Source organism: Anas platyrhynchos, chromosome 18 (assembly GCF_047663525.1).
Source record: "Anas platyrhynchos isolate ZD024472 breed Pekin duck chromosome 18, IASCAAS_PekinDuck_T2T, whole genome shotgun sequence".
In the NCBI taxonomy this organism is placed as follows: Eukaryota; Metazoa; Chordata; class Aves; order Anseriformes; family Anatidae; genus Anas; species Anas platyrhynchos.
In genome coordinates this window covers 10,352,407-10,367,329 of record NC_092604.1, presented here as the reverse complement: position 1 = coordinate 10,367,329, position 14,923 = coordinate 10,352,407, and the positions used below count along the sequence as shown (strand labels likewise).

The 14,923-nt window shown below is 65.1% G+C and overlaps 1 protein-coding gene across 8 annotated transcripts in view; it reads left to right on the top strand.

The window, feature by feature from the left end:
• HMCN2 (hemicentin 2) overlaps window positions 1-14,923 on the top strand; it is a 36,690-nt gene that overhangs the window by 19,693 nt on the left and 2,074 nt on the right. For all 8 annotated transcript variants that reach the window (XM_072025240.1, XM_072025239.1, XM_072025243.1 and 5 more), the window contains 43 exons: window positions 231-398; window positions 556-669; window positions 861-947; window positions 1,409-1,597; window positions 1,761-1,934; window positions 2,307-2,420; window positions 2,591-2,733; window positions 2,893-3,043; window positions 3,228-3,446; window positions 3,648-3,761; window positions 3,832-4,019; window positions 4,158-4,254; window positions 4,593-4,718; window positions 5,161-5,304; window positions 5,416-5,575; window positions 5,720-5,844; window positions 5,922-6,105; window positions 6,266-6,363; window positions 6,666-6,938; window positions 7,023-7,213; window positions 7,301-7,382; window positions 7,599-7,735; window positions 7,840-7,981; window positions 8,181-8,328; window positions 8,523-8,650; window positions 8,796-8,952; window positions 9,058-9,179; window positions 9,407-9,571; window positions 9,647-9,754; window positions 9,832-9,966; window positions 10,186-10,320; window positions 10,733-10,923; window positions 11,027-11,240; window positions 11,382-11,516; window positions 11,597-11,787; window positions 11,924-12,005; window positions 12,330-12,599; window positions 13,239-13,388; window positions 13,636-13,773; window positions 14,001-14,122; window positions 14,231-14,468; window positions 14,599-14,652; window positions 14,790-14,918. In XM_072025240.1, coding sequence (XP_071881341.1) covers window positions 231-398; window positions 556-669; window positions 861-947; window positions 1,409-1,597; window positions 1,761-1,934; window positions 2,307-2,420; window positions 2,591-2,733; window positions 2,893-3,043; window positions 3,228-3,446; window positions 3,648-3,761; window positions 3,832-4,019; window positions 4,158-4,254; window positions 4,593-4,718; window positions 5,161-5,304; window positions 5,416-5,575; window positions 5,720-5,844; window positions 5,922-6,105; window positions 6,266-6,363; window positions 6,666-6,938; window positions 7,023-7,213; window positions 7,301-7,382; window positions 7,599-7,735; window positions 7,840-7,981; window positions 8,181-8,328; window positions 8,523-8,650; window positions 8,796-8,952; window positions 9,058-9,179; window positions 9,407-9,571; window positions 9,647-9,754; window positions 9,832-9,966; window positions 10,186-10,320; window positions 10,733-10,923; window positions 11,027-11,240; window positions 11,382-11,516; window positions 11,597-11,787; window positions 11,924-12,005; window positions 12,330-12,599; window positions 13,239-13,388; window positions 13,636-13,773; window positions 14,001-14,122; window positions 14,231-14,468; window positions 14,599-14,652; window positions 14,790-14,918 — 6,432 coding nt within the window. The remainder of the gene's footprint in view (window positions 1-230; window positions 399-555; window positions 670-860; window positions 948-1,408; window positions 1,598-1,760; window positions 1,935-2,306; window positions 2,421-2,590; window positions 2,734-2,892; window positions 3,044-3,227; window positions 3,447-3,647; window positions 3,762-3,831; window positions 4,020-4,157; window positions 4,255-4,592; window positions 4,719-5,160; window positions 5,305-5,415; window positions 5,576-5,719; window positions 5,845-5,921; window positions 6,106-6,265; window positions 6,364-6,665; window positions 6,939-7,022; window positions 7,214-7,300; window positions 7,383-7,598; window positions 7,736-7,839; window positions 7,982-8,180; window positions 8,329-8,522; window positions 8,651-8,795; window positions 8,953-9,057; window positions 9,180-9,406; window positions 9,572-9,646; window positions 9,755-9,831; window positions 9,967-10,185; window positions 10,321-10,732; window positions 10,924-11,026; window positions 11,241-11,381; window positions 11,517-11,596; window positions 11,788-11,923; window positions 12,006-12,329; window positions 12,600-13,238; window positions 13,389-13,635; window positions 13,774-14,000; window positions 14,123-14,230; window positions 14,469-14,598; window positions 14,653-14,789; window positions 14,919-14,923) is intronic.

The window sequence follows — 14,923 nt, the reverse complement described above, 5'->3', positions numbered from 1 at the left end:
GGCCAGCTTGGTGTCACGCCTGGAGGTATAGGGTTGGGGGTGCAGGTAGGTGGCTGCTGGTGGACCTTCTGTGCTCATGGCCTCAAGCTGTACGAGCAGGAGGGTGGGAACCAGCTGGGTTCAACATCTGCCACATTTTTCTGGGTTCAACATCTGCCGCCTTTGTTTCACTCTTCTGCTGTCTCGGTGGCTGCTTTGCAGACAGCTCTTTGTCCCTTCTGCCTCCCCAGTTCCTCCGAAGTTCCTCCAAGGTTCGGGATCCACCAGCAACATCCGTGTGCCTCTGCACAGAGCCCTGACGCTGACCTGCGAGGCCACCGGCGTCCCCCTGCCCACGGTCTCCTGGTCCTGGAACGGCTCTCCTGTCACCCCCGGCGCGCACACGCAAGTGCTCTCAGGTGGGATGAGGGAAGGATGCTGCAAGAACTCCACGAATGCCTTCTGCCCTAACGCTGAGGAGTTCACACCCAGCACAGCTCCCACCCTGCGGGGTGGCACTGGGCTGTGCTGGTGCCTGGATCCGTGCCCTGAGCCCTCTCTGCTCCATGCTCACAGGGGGCTGGATGCTGAGGCTGCCCCGCGTGCGAGCCCAGGATGGTGGCCACTATTCCTGCCTGGCCAGCAACGCCGCTGGGGAGGCCAGGAGGGAGTTCCAGGTGGAGATCCTGGGTAAGGGAGGGACATCTACCCTCTGATGGGCTCCTCAGGAGCATCAGAGCTTCAGCTGTGCGGGGACAGCACTGGTCAGCACTGGGTGCAGCAGTGGGAGCTGCAGCACCGGAGTCCTTTGTGCCTTGGTGCATGGACACAGCGTCTGGTTTGGTCCAGCTGCTGATGTCCCTGGCCTCTCGCCTTCCTAGTTCCTCCCCACATTGAGGACGTGGATGAGGAAGAGGCCGTCACGGTGCCCGAGGGCCACCCTGTCACCTGGTCCTGCCTGGCCGCGGGTGAGCATCGCGCGGGGAGCAGGGGTGGTGGGAGGTGGGCGCGGAGCAAGCGGCCGGTTCCAGCCGATGACACAGGAATAGCTGAGGTCGGCTGAGGAGCTTTTTGGGGATAGTTCCTGGCTTTGCAGTTGGGCTGTCCGGAAAGTGCTGGGGAGGGGGCGCCCACGCGGGGAGCTTGTTCCACGACGTCAGCTCCGATCTTTCCAAAACGGAGCAAAAATTCCTCTAATCTGGTTTCTCCTTTTGCAATGGGAGTAATTAATCACCTCCTACTCAGGACAGTTTTCCTTTTTTTTTCTTGCTGGCTCATCCAGCAGTCTCTAAAATCCCGATCCAAATTGTGATAAGTCTGGATTTGGGCTGGTGTCCCTGCTTCCCAGCGCAGTGACCCCATCCAGGCTGCGTGCGCGCATGGAAAAACTTTTGCACCGAGCCCAAACCCTACTTTCCACCCTACACAGGCAACCCCCAGCCTGAGGTCACCTGGCTGAAGGATGGTGACCCTCTGCCTGCTGGAGCCACCTCCATCTCTCCCGACGGCTCCGTGCTGCGCATCCCCCAGGCTGCCCCGTCTGACGCCGGCCGCTACTCCTGCGTGGCCTCCAGCCCCGTGGGGGAGCAAACCAAGCACTACCTGCTGAATGTTTCGGGTACGAGGTGGCTTTGGGTGTTGAGTCCTGGGGATCTGGGCTTTTGGGGCTTTCTGAGTGCCTGCCCCAGCTGGGTGGTGAGGATCCCTGAGCCCTACAGCCGGCAGTGGGGCTGTGATGGGTGTTAGTGCCGATCTCTTGCCGTGCGCACACCTCTCTGCAGCCAGCCCCGCGTCTGCTGGAGATGCCCACGATGCTGCCACAGAAGATGTTGTTGTGATCATCAACAACCCCATCTCCCTGCTCTGTGAGGCTCCAGCCTACCCCCCTCCCAGCATCACCTGGCTGAAGGACGAGGTCCCCATCGAAGCCTCGCGGGACGTGCGCCTGCTCCCCGGTACCGCGCCGGCACCCCTTGGTCTTGCGCCACCACGGAGCCCCTTTGGGTGCCCGGGGGGTGGGAGTGGGGTCTGTTCTGGGTCTGGTGACACCCAGGGCGATGAGAAGTCGTCGTCCTGTAGATGAGAGGCTCAGGCCATCAGAAGGGTGGGTCACATCATCGGGTAATAGCTAGAAGCTTCTCAGCAGCATCAGTGAGACCACACGGGTTTTTATAAGCCTAGAAATTGGGCTCTAGAAGAGCATTGGATGCCCTCCAGGCAGGCTTGTAGGTGGCCAGCAGGTCCTTTAAGATGTCTTCGTGTGCTGCACGGGGATAAACAGCCTCAGCTGTGAGCTGGGACCCTCTCAGGAGACCCCCTTTGTCCAGGTGGCCACGGGCTGCAGATCCTGAACGCCCAGGAAGAGGACGCGGGCACCTACTGCTGCGTTGTGGCCAGCGAGGCTGGGGAGGCCGTGAGGAACTACACCGTGAAGGTCCTGGGTGCGTGAGCTCTCCCCGTACCTCCTGAGCCCCACCACAACCCCCGACATAACGGGGCCAGTGCCCCTTCCTTCCCTTCGCCCTGAGGCACTCCACATTGTTGGTTAGGGCAGAGCAAGGGCATTTGGGGGCTCTTCCCTCCTCCCAGCCATATCTCCTCTCCCCACCAGTTCCCCCTTTGATCACCCGAGATGTCCCTTCGGGGGAATTTGCCACGACAGAGGTGAGAACCAGTGTCAATAGCACGGTGACGCTGGAGTGCGAGACGTGGGCTGTGCCCGAGCCGACCATCCAGTGGTACAAGGACGGGCAGGTGAGGTCCCAAGGGTGGCCAGGGAGCAGCTGCTGTTTTTTTTTGGGGGGGACACACACCCTTGGTATGGCTGGCTGGGCTCTGCCCCACTCCTGCATGCCTCAGCCCTGGTGTATAACCACTCCTCTTCCTCGCCTTGGGGCTGGGGACCCCACGCAGCTCCTGGAAAGCGCCGGCCACCTCCAGATCCTCCAAGAGGGGCAGGTCCTTCAGATCAAACCTGCTGGTGTCCCGGACTCGGGGCACTACACCTGCGTGGCCACCAACCCCCTGGGTGCAGACGACAAGGATTTCAGCGTGCACGTGCAGGGTGAGCCCTGGGTGAGCTGGAGCGGGGGGGGGTCCCGGGGAGAGGGGTCCCTATGGGGGTCCCCCATGGGATCAGGGTGGAGAGGGATGTGTGTGTGCGCTGGATAACGTGCGTCTCGCCAGCTCTGGCTGCACCTGGGGGTGATGTCCCCCTCCCTACAGCTCACAGCAGCCTGTCCCCGCAGTGCCACCCCTGTTCCAGCACCAGCTGAGCCCCAGCGAAGCCTTCGAGATCCTGTACCAGGAGGAGGATGGGGACAGGGAGGTGACGGAGCACCGCCAGGCTGTCCTCCACCAGCCCGCCGCGCTCTCCTGCGACACCAACGCCATCCCGCCCCCCCGGCTCACCTGGTACAAGGACGGGGAGCCCCTCGCCCCCGGCCCCGGGGTGCTCATCCTGCTAGGTAATGCTCCTGCCATGAAAGCATCCCCAGCACGGGGGGGTCGGATCCTGTCCCTTTGCTCCTGCTGACACATGCAGCACCCATGGGACCCTTTCAGCCTCACCGGGGCTGCGTGGGGGCTGTGCACAGCGGGGTGGGAAAGGGATTGTGGATGGGACCCCCATCATGGGGCTGTCCCCACCTTGCCCCCCTGTGCTGCAGGGGGCCGGGTGCTGCAGCTGCCCGTGGTGCAGGAGGAGGACGCGGGCAGGTACACGTGCGAGGCATCCAACGAGGCGGGCAGGGACCGCGTGCACTACGAGCTGGAGGTGCTGGGTGAGCGAGGAGGGGCTGGGAGATACTGGGGGGGGGGGGATTCAGCAGCCCCTGACCCCCCTGCTTCCAGCTGCCCCAGCCATCCATGGTGCTGAGGAGGAGCAGGTCGAGGAGGTGACAGCCACCACCAACAGCACCGTCCGATTCGAGTGCGCAGCCAGCGGGCACCCGGTGCCCGCGGTGTCCTGGCTCCGGGACCACGTCCCCATCGTGGCCAGCCCCCGACACCAGCTCCTGGAGGGGGGCACGGTCCTGCAGGTCGGTGTCCCCGTGCTCAGGGGGTGGCTGTGCCAGGGGGACAGGGCCCTATTCGGTCCCCGAGGGGGGGCTGGCTGCGCACCGAGCCCCAGTGGTGCCAGGCTGGGGGTCCCCAGTGGGGCTGTGCTCCCCTTGCAGGTGGCCGTGGCAGAGGTGGGTGATGCTGGCAGCTACGTGTGTGTGGCCGAGAACCCGGCTGGTTCAGCTGAGAAGCATTTTGCTCTCACTGTGCAGGGTAAGGCAGCCCTGCTGACGCTTCCCTGGGTCGCTGATCTGCCTCCCTCCTCCTTCCTCCTCCTCCTCTTTCTCCTCCTCCACCACTCCGTGGCAGCCCCCAGCTGGAGCCATCCTCTAGAGGATGGGGTGAGCCTCCCACCGAGGGGCTGGCAGCAAACACCTCTCTGTGGCTCCTGTGTTTTTTGGGTGCCCTCCACCTGCCCTGGCCATGCGGGTACCTGAACAGGGCCCTTTCAGTGCATCCCCCAAGCTCTGGCTGCAAACACAGCCAGGAATTTGGGGCTTGGGATTTGGCCCCTGCTCACTCCCCACATCCCTGCTCCTCCTCTTCCCCAGAGCCCCCAGGTGCTGAGGACCCCCAGGAGGAGACGCTCAGTGCTGACATGGGCAGCCCCCTCGTCCTGAGCTGTGCAGCCACCGCCGTGCCCGCTGTCACCTGGCTGAAGGACGGGAGGACACTGGGTACGCACGGAGGTGGTGACGTGCCGGGCTTCTGCCCCCGGCCCTGCCTCAGTTTCCCTATTTCTAATTCCACTGTGAAAAAAACTCAGGGCCCTGCAGGGGAGGAGGCAGAGCATGAAGGCGTTGGTACTTTTCCTGCGTGTTTTTAGGAGGTTTTGCTTCTGTCTCAGCAATGAGTGCTGAGGGATTTGGGCATGGGATGCGACGTAGGGGTGTGGTGCTGAGCTCTCGGGGTACCAGCCATTCAAGTGCCACCAGAACTGGGGTTTGCTCCCCAAACTCTATCTCCTTCCTCCTGCAAACCTGCAGAGCCCACACCTCTCCTTTAACCAACCGGGGCCCCAGGGGTGGGAACTGGGGGGGGACAGAGCACAACAGGGTGCTTGGGGAGGGCTCTGCAGAGGAGCACAACCACAACCCCCTCTGCCCCATCTCCTGGCAGCAAGCAGCCCCGAGCAGGGCCTGGTGCCTGGGGGGGGGCAGCTGCAGATCAGCGCCCTGCAGCCCTCCCACCAGGGCCGCTACACCTGCCTGGCACAGGGTGAGGGCACCGAGACGCGCAAGGACTTCTTGGTGCTGGTGCGAGGTGAGGTTTGATGGGTTGGTGAGGGGCCCTGGGCTCTCCCCCCCATGGGGAGCCTTCCTCCTCCTTTTTTTTCTTGTCCTCCTCAGCCTCTCTCTTCTCTTTCTCGCACAGTGGCACCCCGCATCCTTGGCGCAGGGGTCCCCAGCGAGCACAGCGTGCTGGAGGGCGGCGAGGTGAGGTTGGAGTGCCAGGCAGAGGGGCAGCCACCCCCCCAAATCTCCTGGCTGAAGGACGGGCAGCCCCTGCAGCTGCAGCCCCCATCACGTGCCCAGTAAGTCAATGGGGGGGACGGGGACACTGCTGTCCTTGCAGTGCACCCCAAATCCTACAGCCTGGGGCGCAACTGGGCACGGAGCATCCCTCCCCCGTGGGTGCTTTGGGGGTGCTGGTGTCACCGCGGTGCTGTCCCATGCAGGGTGTCACCGGATGGCAGTGCTCTGCTCCTCGAGGCGCTGCGTGCTGCTGATTCGGGTGCCTACACCTGCCTGGCACGCAACAGCGCGGGCGAAGATGCGCGGCTGCACGTGCTGAGCGTGCTGGGTGAGTGGGGCTGGGGGCACCGGGCACGGCCACCCGTCCCCAGCAGCCTCATCTCTGCCTCTCGTCCCCTCGCCCAGTGCCCCCAGTCATCGAGGGAGGTGCCGATGGCTCTGATGTGGTCCGTGGCGTCCTGGCCGCGGCGGTCACCCTGCGGTGCCGGGCACGGGGGTCCCCTCCGCTGCGTGTGAGCTGGCTGAAGGACGGGCTGCCCCTGCGGCTGTCCCCACGTGTCACACTGCTCTCGGCCGGGCACGTCCTCAGGTGAGAGAGGTGCTGGGGGGATGCTTGGCTGTGGGTTTTGGGGGCAGCTCCTGGGTCTGCGTGGCAGAGGGGTCAGGTGGAGATGTTGGGAGCACCCTTCTCCAGGTGATCCTGCCACTGACATCTCCTCCTCCTCCTCGTGCCCTTCTCCCCGGGGTAGGATCTCCCGCACACAGGTCTCTGATGCCGGGCTCTACACCTGCATTGTCTCCAGCCAGGCAGGGGTGGCCGATCGCAGCTTCGTCCTGCAGATACTGGGTATGGAGGAGCCGGGGATTTGAGGGGGAGCAGAGCAGGTGGGGGCACCCAGGCACCAGTTTTGCTTGCAGAGCACTCGTTGTGCAAGCTGAGTTGGCCCTTGGGTGGGCTCGGGAAGGACGGAGCAAGGAGGGACCAGCCTGAAAGCAGACCCAGAGCACCCAGTGCTGGGCAAACCCCTGCAGGAGGCTGAGCCACCTCCGGGTGCTCTCGGGATGGTGGCCGTTTGCCAAAACCTAGTGCCTGGGACCCCTGGGAGCTTTTCTCCCACTGCCCCGCTAAGGAGTCGGCTCCGTCCCCAGCACCCCCTGTCCTGGAGAGCCCGGAGAGCAGCGAGGAGCAGGTGGTGGCCAAGGGCTCCGATGTCACCTTCGCCTGTGAAGCCAGCGGGTCCCCGGCACCAGCAGTGACCTGGCTGAAGCTCGGCGAGACCCCAGCACTGCCAAGCAAGAGGGTGGCCGACGGCCCACGGCTGAGCCTGGGGGCTGTGGGGCCGGCTGATACAGGGGTCTACGCCTGCGTGGCCTCCAACGAGGCCGGGGAAGCCAGCAGAGCCTTCAGCCTCCTGGTGATGGGTGCGTGTCTCCCCTGGGCTGGGGGTGCTGACCCTGGGGAGCAGCTGAGGGATGAGCGCTCCCGGCTCCCCCTGCGCTTTGCAGAGCCCCCAAAAATTGAGGATGCGTCCCACTCCACCGAGATGGCCGTGGCCGTGGGCGCCCCGCTGGAGCTGACCTGCGTGGTGGCGGGGGTCCCTGCGCCTGCTGTCACCTGGGAGAAGGACGGGCAGCTGCTGGCAGGGCCCTGGCTCTCGGCGGGGAACGAGAGCACGCTCCGCATCGACAGCATGGAGGTGGGGGCTCCTCCTCCCCTTCCTCGCCTGCGTTCTCTTTCTGGCTTGTTTTTGCCTCATTTTTTTCCCTCTCCTGGCTTTGTGTAGGTGGCTGACTCCGGTTTATACACCTGCCTGGCCACCAGCCCTGCTGGGGAGGACAGCAGGAGCTTCCACGTCAGCGCCCGAGGTAGCGTGGCCCCCGTGGGGAGGGTGCGTGGGGTGAGGGTCAGGGTGCGCAGGGCTTTGGGGTCAAATTTGGACACATCAGGGGGTACTATAAGCATCTGAGGGGGATCTGGAGCAGAACACGGTAGCCCCAGAGACTGGGGGGGGGGCTTTTTGTGGATAAACGAGGATGGATGGGGACAGGCATGGGGGTGCTCAGCTGCCACCCATCCCACAGCCCCTCTCGGCACCATGGACACCAGTGAGACCCTCAGCATCACCGCCGTGCCGGGGGGGCAGCTCACCCTGGAGTGCCCCATGGATGCTGTGCCGCCCCCCTACATCGAGTGGCACCGGGAGGGCTCCCCGCTGCGGGTAGGTGTGCTGGGGGGGCTGCGGGGCCGGGTCCCTCCCCTCTCAGCCCCATTGTGCTCCCTGTGGGCACAGCCGCTGATCGGGGCTGCCCTGGGGGGTGTCAGGGGGATGCCCGCAGGCAGATCCTGGCCGAGGGCCGGTTCCTGAGGATCTGGGACGTGGGGGCAGCAGACGGGGGGGAGTACGTCTGCAGGGCTGGCACTGCAACGGGGGACAGCAGGCAGAGCTTCCAGGTGGAAATTCACGGTGAGCATCGCCCTGCCGCGAGGCTTGGCTGGGGGAGAGCGCATTCCCTGAGCATCCCTTTCATCGGGGACAGAGATGCCCAATATTTTGGGGTCTCCTATGGATGGGGCAATAGGAAAAGAGGCGTGGGTTGGGTTTGATTTCTCCTTCTCTGAGCTCTGTCGTTCATTTTCTCCCTTCCCCATGGGTGCTGCCGCAGTGGCCCCACACATCCAGCCAGGCCCCGAGGAGGTGAACGTGCCCACCAACGGGTCGGCCACGCTGCAGTGCCAGGCAGAGGGGTGGCCCACGCCCCGGGTGACGTGGAGAAAGGACGGGCAGCTCCTGTCCCTTCGTGGCACCAGCAGGTACAAGGCTTTGCAGCTCGGTGGCACCCAGAGCTGGCTCCCAGTTGAGCCCCTGTCCCCGTGCCCGCTCAGGGGACGTGCCCCATCTGGCTGCGGGGTGCCCGTCACCCTCCTGGCTGTGTGCCCCTGCGTGTTCCTGGCTGTGCACAGCCCCTGGGGGCTCACCTGCTCTCCCTCCCTCCCTCCCTCCCCAGGCTGCAGCTGCTGCCCGATGGCTCCCTGCACATCGACCCCGTTCGGGTGCAGGATTCTGGCTACTACCTCTGTGTGGCCTCCAGCCCTGCTGGCTCTGACCGGCGGGGCCTGGATCTCCGTGTCCTGGGTAAGCAGGAAAGTGAGCAGCATCCCTCCTGCGCCCCTGCTGCCACCCGTTATTTCTGGGCAGCTCTCATGGGTACAACACCGCGCTGCTGCCCACTGCTTGCCCCCTCCGGGCAGCTCCCAGCTCCCCGTTTGCCTTCCTGCAGTTCCTCCTGCCATCACCCCCGGCCCCCCCAGCCTCACCCTGCTGGCCCAGCAGCCAGCCTGGCTGTCCTGCGATGCATCAGGCTCCCCTGCACCCCAGGTCCGCTGGGAGAAGGACGGCCGCCCCCTGAACCCACACCTCCTGCCCGGTGCTTACAGGTACCCTCCTTGCCCCCTGGGTTGTTTTTTTGTTTTTTTTTTTCCCCCCTCTGGTTGCTCCCCATGGTGCAGGGGCTGTCCCCAACGTGTGCTGTGCCCACGCAGGGTGCAGACCTCGGGCTCGCTGCTCATCACCAGCCCCAGCCCCCGGGACGAGGGGTGGTTCGAGTGCATCGCCACCAACGCCGCCGGAGAGGCGCGCAAGGTGTTCCTCGTGTCTGTCCACGGTGAGCCCTGGGGGGCTGCAAGTACTGCAGGGAGCTGCCTTATTGGGGGGTCTCTCCCCCCCCACTTAGACATGATGTAGCCATGCTTCAGCCCCCGCTGCATTTGAGTCCCTTCTAGGGGACTGGGAATTGAGGCACCAGAAATATCTGCATCCGTGTGCGTCAGGTCCAGCTCCCCTTCAGCACGGGCCGTGCACCCTGATCACCTCCCTCCTTTCCTCCTCCAGTGCCCCCCACCATTGCCGATGACCTCACGGATGTGGCCGTCACCCGGCTGTCCCCTGCTGTCCTCACCTGCTACGCCTCCGGCGTGCCCAAACCAGCGGTGTCGTGGAGCAAGGATGGGGCTCAGCTGGGCAGCCGAGGGGGCGGCTACCGCGTCCTGCCCACAGGTAGGGGCTCAGGGCAGGGCACCGGGGGGCAGCGGGTCCCTGCAGCCCTCCTGCTGCCCCCTTTTTGCCTTCTAGGAGCCCTGGAGATCAGGCAGGCGCTGCCTGTGCACACCGGTCGCTACACCTGCACGGCGAGGAGCGCCGCAGGCACTGCCCAAAAACACCTCCGGCTCGTGGTGCACGGTACGTGTGGCTCAGGGGGTCCTGCTCCCTGCACGTTGCTGGGGAGATGCTGGTGGCAGCATTTCTGTCTCTTGCAGAGCCCCCCGCCTTGAAGCCCCTGCCCGGCATGGTGATGGTGAAGGTCAATGCCAGCACGGTGCTGTCCTGCGAGGCCAGCGGGGTCCCCCGGCCGGAGGTCACCTGGCAGAAGGATGGTGCCAGCATCGCTGGAGGTGAGCAGGAGCCCATGCTGCCTGCCAGCCCCTGCCCGGGGGTGGATTTGGGTGGCTGAGCTGCCAGCACCACTGGGTGGCTTCTTGAGGACACCTGAAGGGCTGAGGTGCCCAGCCAGCCTCGTGGCTCCCCACTGTGTCTGGTGGCCACTGGAGCTGTTCCTTGGGGCTTTCAGCTGCTCTCTTCTCTCCTCTTCTTCATTCCTGCCTGTCCCACAGGGCCTGGGCTCAAGGTGCTCCCCAGCGGGCAGCTGCACCTCCTCCGAGCCTCCCTGGCAGATGCTGGCAGCTACCTGTGCGTGGCTCGCAACCCCTCGGGCACTGCCATGGGGAGGACCAGGCTGATCGTGCAAGGTAAGGCTGGAATCCCCTTGTTCTTTCCTTCTCCATCCCTGGCAGGCAGCAGAAATGTGGCTGCCAGCTCGGTGCCCCCAGCATCAATCCGTGTAGGCACTCGCCCCTCGCCTCCCTGCTGCTCCTGGGGGGCCACGCAGGGCACTGAGAGCAGCCCAGGCTGCCGAGCTCTGAGTCTGCCTCCAAACCACCCCAATTAACCCTGGGACCAGCTCTGTGGCTGTCCAGGATGTTTTCCCTGGGTGTTGCCTTGCTGTAGCTGAGGACAGGCTGGAGGGTTGGGTGCTGGAGCCGGGCTGTGGGCACCCCCACAGCAGCCCCAGCGGAGGCCACAGCTCTGAGGGCAGATTCGCAGCATCCCTGGACCCCAACGGGTTGTTGGTGTGAAAGTGATGATGTCTGTCCCACCCAGTGCCCCCGACCATCACGGCCGGCCCCATGGAGCTGGCAGTGCTGGAGGGGCAGGACGTGCTGCTGCCCTGCGCTGCCCGCGGCGTCCCCGAGCCCCGCGTGTCCTGGAGCCGGGAGGGAGCCCCAGTGCGGGACCGTGGTGGGACCATCACCATCCTGCCATCCGGGGAGCTGCTGCTCCGCCACGTCCAGGTGAGCACAGGCCCCTCAAGCAGCTGAATTTACCAAAAAAAAAAAAAGGGTATCGGGGTGGAGATGCACCCCGTGATGGGCACCGCGCCCTTTCTGTGCGCAGGAAGGCGACGCCGGCAGCTACTCCTGCACCGCGGTGAACTCGGCGGGGAAGGCCGTCCGCCGGCTCTCCCTCGGGGTGCACACCCTGCCCACCTTCACCCGCCGGCCCGGGGACGTGGTCCTGAGCCGGGGCGAGCAGCTGGAGCTGGTGTGCGAGGCCACGGGCAGCCCCGAGCCCCGCATCTCCTGGACGGCCGACGGGCAGCCCCTCACCGGTGCGTGGGCAGCTGGGGGGAGTGCACTGCCCTGCCTCCCTCCTGGCTTTTTCACGTTTTGGGGTCCTGGAGTGTTTGGTGACGCGGGTTATAACCCCACATGGGTTGTTTTTGTTTTTTTTGGGGGGTTGCTCACTGCAGAGGGCGTATCAGGGCAGCGTGGCCGGAGCATCTTGCGGCGGGCAGCAGCCACCCACGCCGACAGTGGCACCTACGTGTGCCGTGCCGAGAACAGCGCCGGCACCATCAGGGCCACCAGCTTCGTCTCCGTCATGGGTAGGTGCCCTTGGGGTGGCTGGGACACAGCACACCCAGCCGTCCCCGCTCCTCTCCCACCCCTCTCCCTTCTTCCCCAGAGGCACCCGTGGTGAGGGGGGCCCCCAGCACCTATCAAGTCGAGCCCCCCGGGGGCAATGTCCTCCTCGACTGTGACACCCGGGGTCACCCCGCGCCCTTCATCCGCTGGAGCAAGGACGGGGTGCCGGTGGGGGCCACCCGGCGGCTGCGCCAGCTGCAGAATGGATCACTGGCCATCCGCAGCCTGGGGGTGAGAGGGGGTTTTGGGGAGGGAGGCAGGTGGGCAGCACGTTTTGGGAGATTTTGTGGCAAAGCCGAGCATCTCAGAAGTGCCTTTGCCACCCCGTTGTGGGTTTGTGGCTGTGCTGACGCTGTCGTAACACCAGGGTGCCGATGCGGGGCTTTACCGGTGCGTGGCGGAGAATGAGGCGGGCACGGCAGCCAAGGTGGTCACCCTGGCCCTGCAGAGTGAGTTCTGCCCCTTCATATCCTCATTTTTTTGGGGAAAAAGGGTGTTTTAGGCCTCTGCCTGCTTTTTTTGCCATGTGGGACAGATGGTTTGGGGCAGAGGGAGAGGCTCAGGCTGGGGGGGAGCTGGAAGAAGAGGAGAAGAAAAGGTTCGGGGAGGTGATGGACTTTGGCTGCAGGGAAAAGGGGCTGCAAACGCGCCTTCGTGTGAGTGCTTCCCCCGGGGTGTTCCTGCCCTTGGCCCCATCTGAGTGTCTAAAGTCCCCCAACGCTTGCACAACCCCAGGGGACGGTGACACTTCCCGGGTCCCTTTCCCTGCCCAGGTGCCCCCGTGGTGGTGGTGACGCCACGGGCGGTGTCGGTGCGCACCGGGCAGCGGGTGCTGCTGCACTGCGCGGTGTCGGGGGAGCCCACCCCGTCCGTGGAGTGGCAGTGGGATGGGGAAGCGCTGCCAGAGGGGCCCCGAGGCCGCATCCTGCCCAACGCCACGCTGCTGCTGCCTGCTGCCAGCCCCCGGGACACCGGCACCTACACCTGCATCGCTCGCAACGCCCTGGGCTCTGCCGCTGCCCGCGCCTCCCTCGTGGTGCAAGGTGGGTGTCTGGAGGCTTCTGGCCTCGTGGTAGCTTGGGAGGATATTGCTTCTCCGTTCTTACTTTAAATCCCTCGGTTTGCACCCGGTTTTTCTCTCTCCCATCTCTTCCATCACTCATTTGTCCGAGCTAAAGGGCTGAGCCAAGCCAAAGCCTTCCTGAAGCAGCTGCTGCGTGCGAGCCTGTGGCCCCCGTGAGCCTTTTGGCTCTCCCAGGCTTCCTGAATTTGCTGCCGGTGATTAAATTCCTGTGTCCCAGGGGTCCTGCTAAATGCCCAGGCACATCCTCTCTCGGGGAGCAGATTGCCAGGCCGAGCGGTGCGGCGGAAGCACCGCGTGCCCTCTGCGCGGCTGCTGGCGTTTTGCTGCCAGGCGTGCTGGAAAGGCAAATAAGAACTTGGGATCGGGGCCAGGAACGCGTACGGGTGCAGAGAAGGGGCTTGGGGCATGCGGGGGGCAGGTGTTGGTGCATGTTGGTGGGTGCAAGGTGTGGGGCCACGCTCACAGCTCACAGGCGCCCTGTCGATACGCGGCACTGCGCATTTGGGGGCTGTGCGTGCATCCAGGTGGGGATGCTGCTGGCCTTGCTCTGGTGGCTTTCCCGTGGGCGAGCAGCCCCAGTGCCGTGTTTTGTCTCCAGGGGAGCCGCGCCGGGTGCGGGGCAGCCTGATGGGCGTGATCAACACCCGTGAGTTCGGTGTTGCCACCCTCAATGCCAGCGTGCTGGACGAGCCGCGCTCCGGCACCACCGCCATCCGCACCACCATCAGCGGCGTCCCACGGCACGTCGGTACGTGGTGGCACATCACCCCCGTGGTGGCACATCTCTCACCCCTGGGGGGGGGGGTGATTGACCCGCGTTGGGTGAAAATCATGGGGGAAAGAGGGAGAAAACCAAGCCGAAATGTACAGCAAGGAGCATCCTGAGAGCAGCACCCCACTTCCGCGCTGCCGCTCGTGGGGTGCCGGGGGAATCGGGCTGGGTGCCCCCCGAGGAGGGTGCTGGCTTCGTGGTGACGTTTTCTTCCCCACCCCAGGGTTGCTGATGCGGGTGCTGGTCACCCTTATGGCCCCCGTTTACTGGTCCTTTGCGCACACCAGTGGGGATGTCCCCGGTGGGATCCTGCTCGCACGGGGCACCTTCAGGCACGAGTCGCAGGTGGAGTTCGGTACAGGTGAGGGATGCTCTGCGTGTGGCTCCCCTGCTGTCACCTCCCTGTGCGAGAAGGGACAGGGGCAGTGCCTGCTCCTGCCTGGCTTTAGCATCCCTGTCCCCCATGCACCATCCCCATGGGCACTGGGAGCTGAGCCTGGTGCTCTCCTGGGCTCGGTGCCGCCCAGCGGGCAGTGGAGCCGGTTTTGGGGTGCTGTGTGCCACCCCTCAGCTCTCCCATCCCCACAGGTGACCTCCTGCGCATCACCCACCTTGCCCGGGGTGCGGATGCCAGCGGCACCCTGCTGCTGGACAGCGTGCTCAGCGGCTCCGTGCCTGAGAGCATCGGCAAGGCCACGCTGCTGCTGCAGGTGCCGGAGCTTCCCACCCTCCCTGCCAGAGCGTGGCTCCTGGGCTGGGTGCCGAGGGGGTCTCCGAGGGGGTTACAGCCTGATTCCCCCCTCCTGCTCCCTCCCCAGGACTTCAGCGAGCGCTACGTGCGGACAGGGGCAGGGAGGTTCAGCGGGGACTCGGTGCAGAGCTTCCTGCAGGACGGGCGCCTCGCCCGTGCCCGCTGCAACCACACCATCGAGTACGAGCCCGCTCCTGGTCTTCAGCCGCTGCGGGTGCAGCACATCCAGGCCAGGGAGGTCCAAGCCTCCTTTGACCCAGCCTCGGAGGAGCTCAGCTTCCAGCTCAGCACCTCCCTGGATGCAGGTAACGAGGGGGATGAGAATGGAGAGGAAGGTGCTGGGATCCCTCACAGGTCCTGGGTGGCTGGGAGGGCGCAAAGGCTGCTTCCCTTCGGTGACACGTCCCTTCTCGGCCACCTCTGCTTGCTTCCCAGGAGACCAGTGCCCACCAGGATTTGTTCTGGGCCCTCAGCAGCTGCACTGCCTTGGTACGGACCTTCACTGGGGAAGGGTCTGTGTGATGGTTTGGGGCTGGAAGGTCCCCATGGGGTGTAGGAGTAGTTGAGGGGCTTCTGCCCACAGAGCAGCCCCAGGTGCCACCTCCCTGTCCCCCTCATGTCCCCAGACATCAACGAGTGTGCCGAGGGCTCCCACGCCTGCCGCTACAACCAGATCTGTGAGAACACCGTGGGGACACATCGCTGCGTGTGCCCCCGCGGGTACCGCTCCCTGGGCGCTGCCTGGCCCTGCCTGGGTACG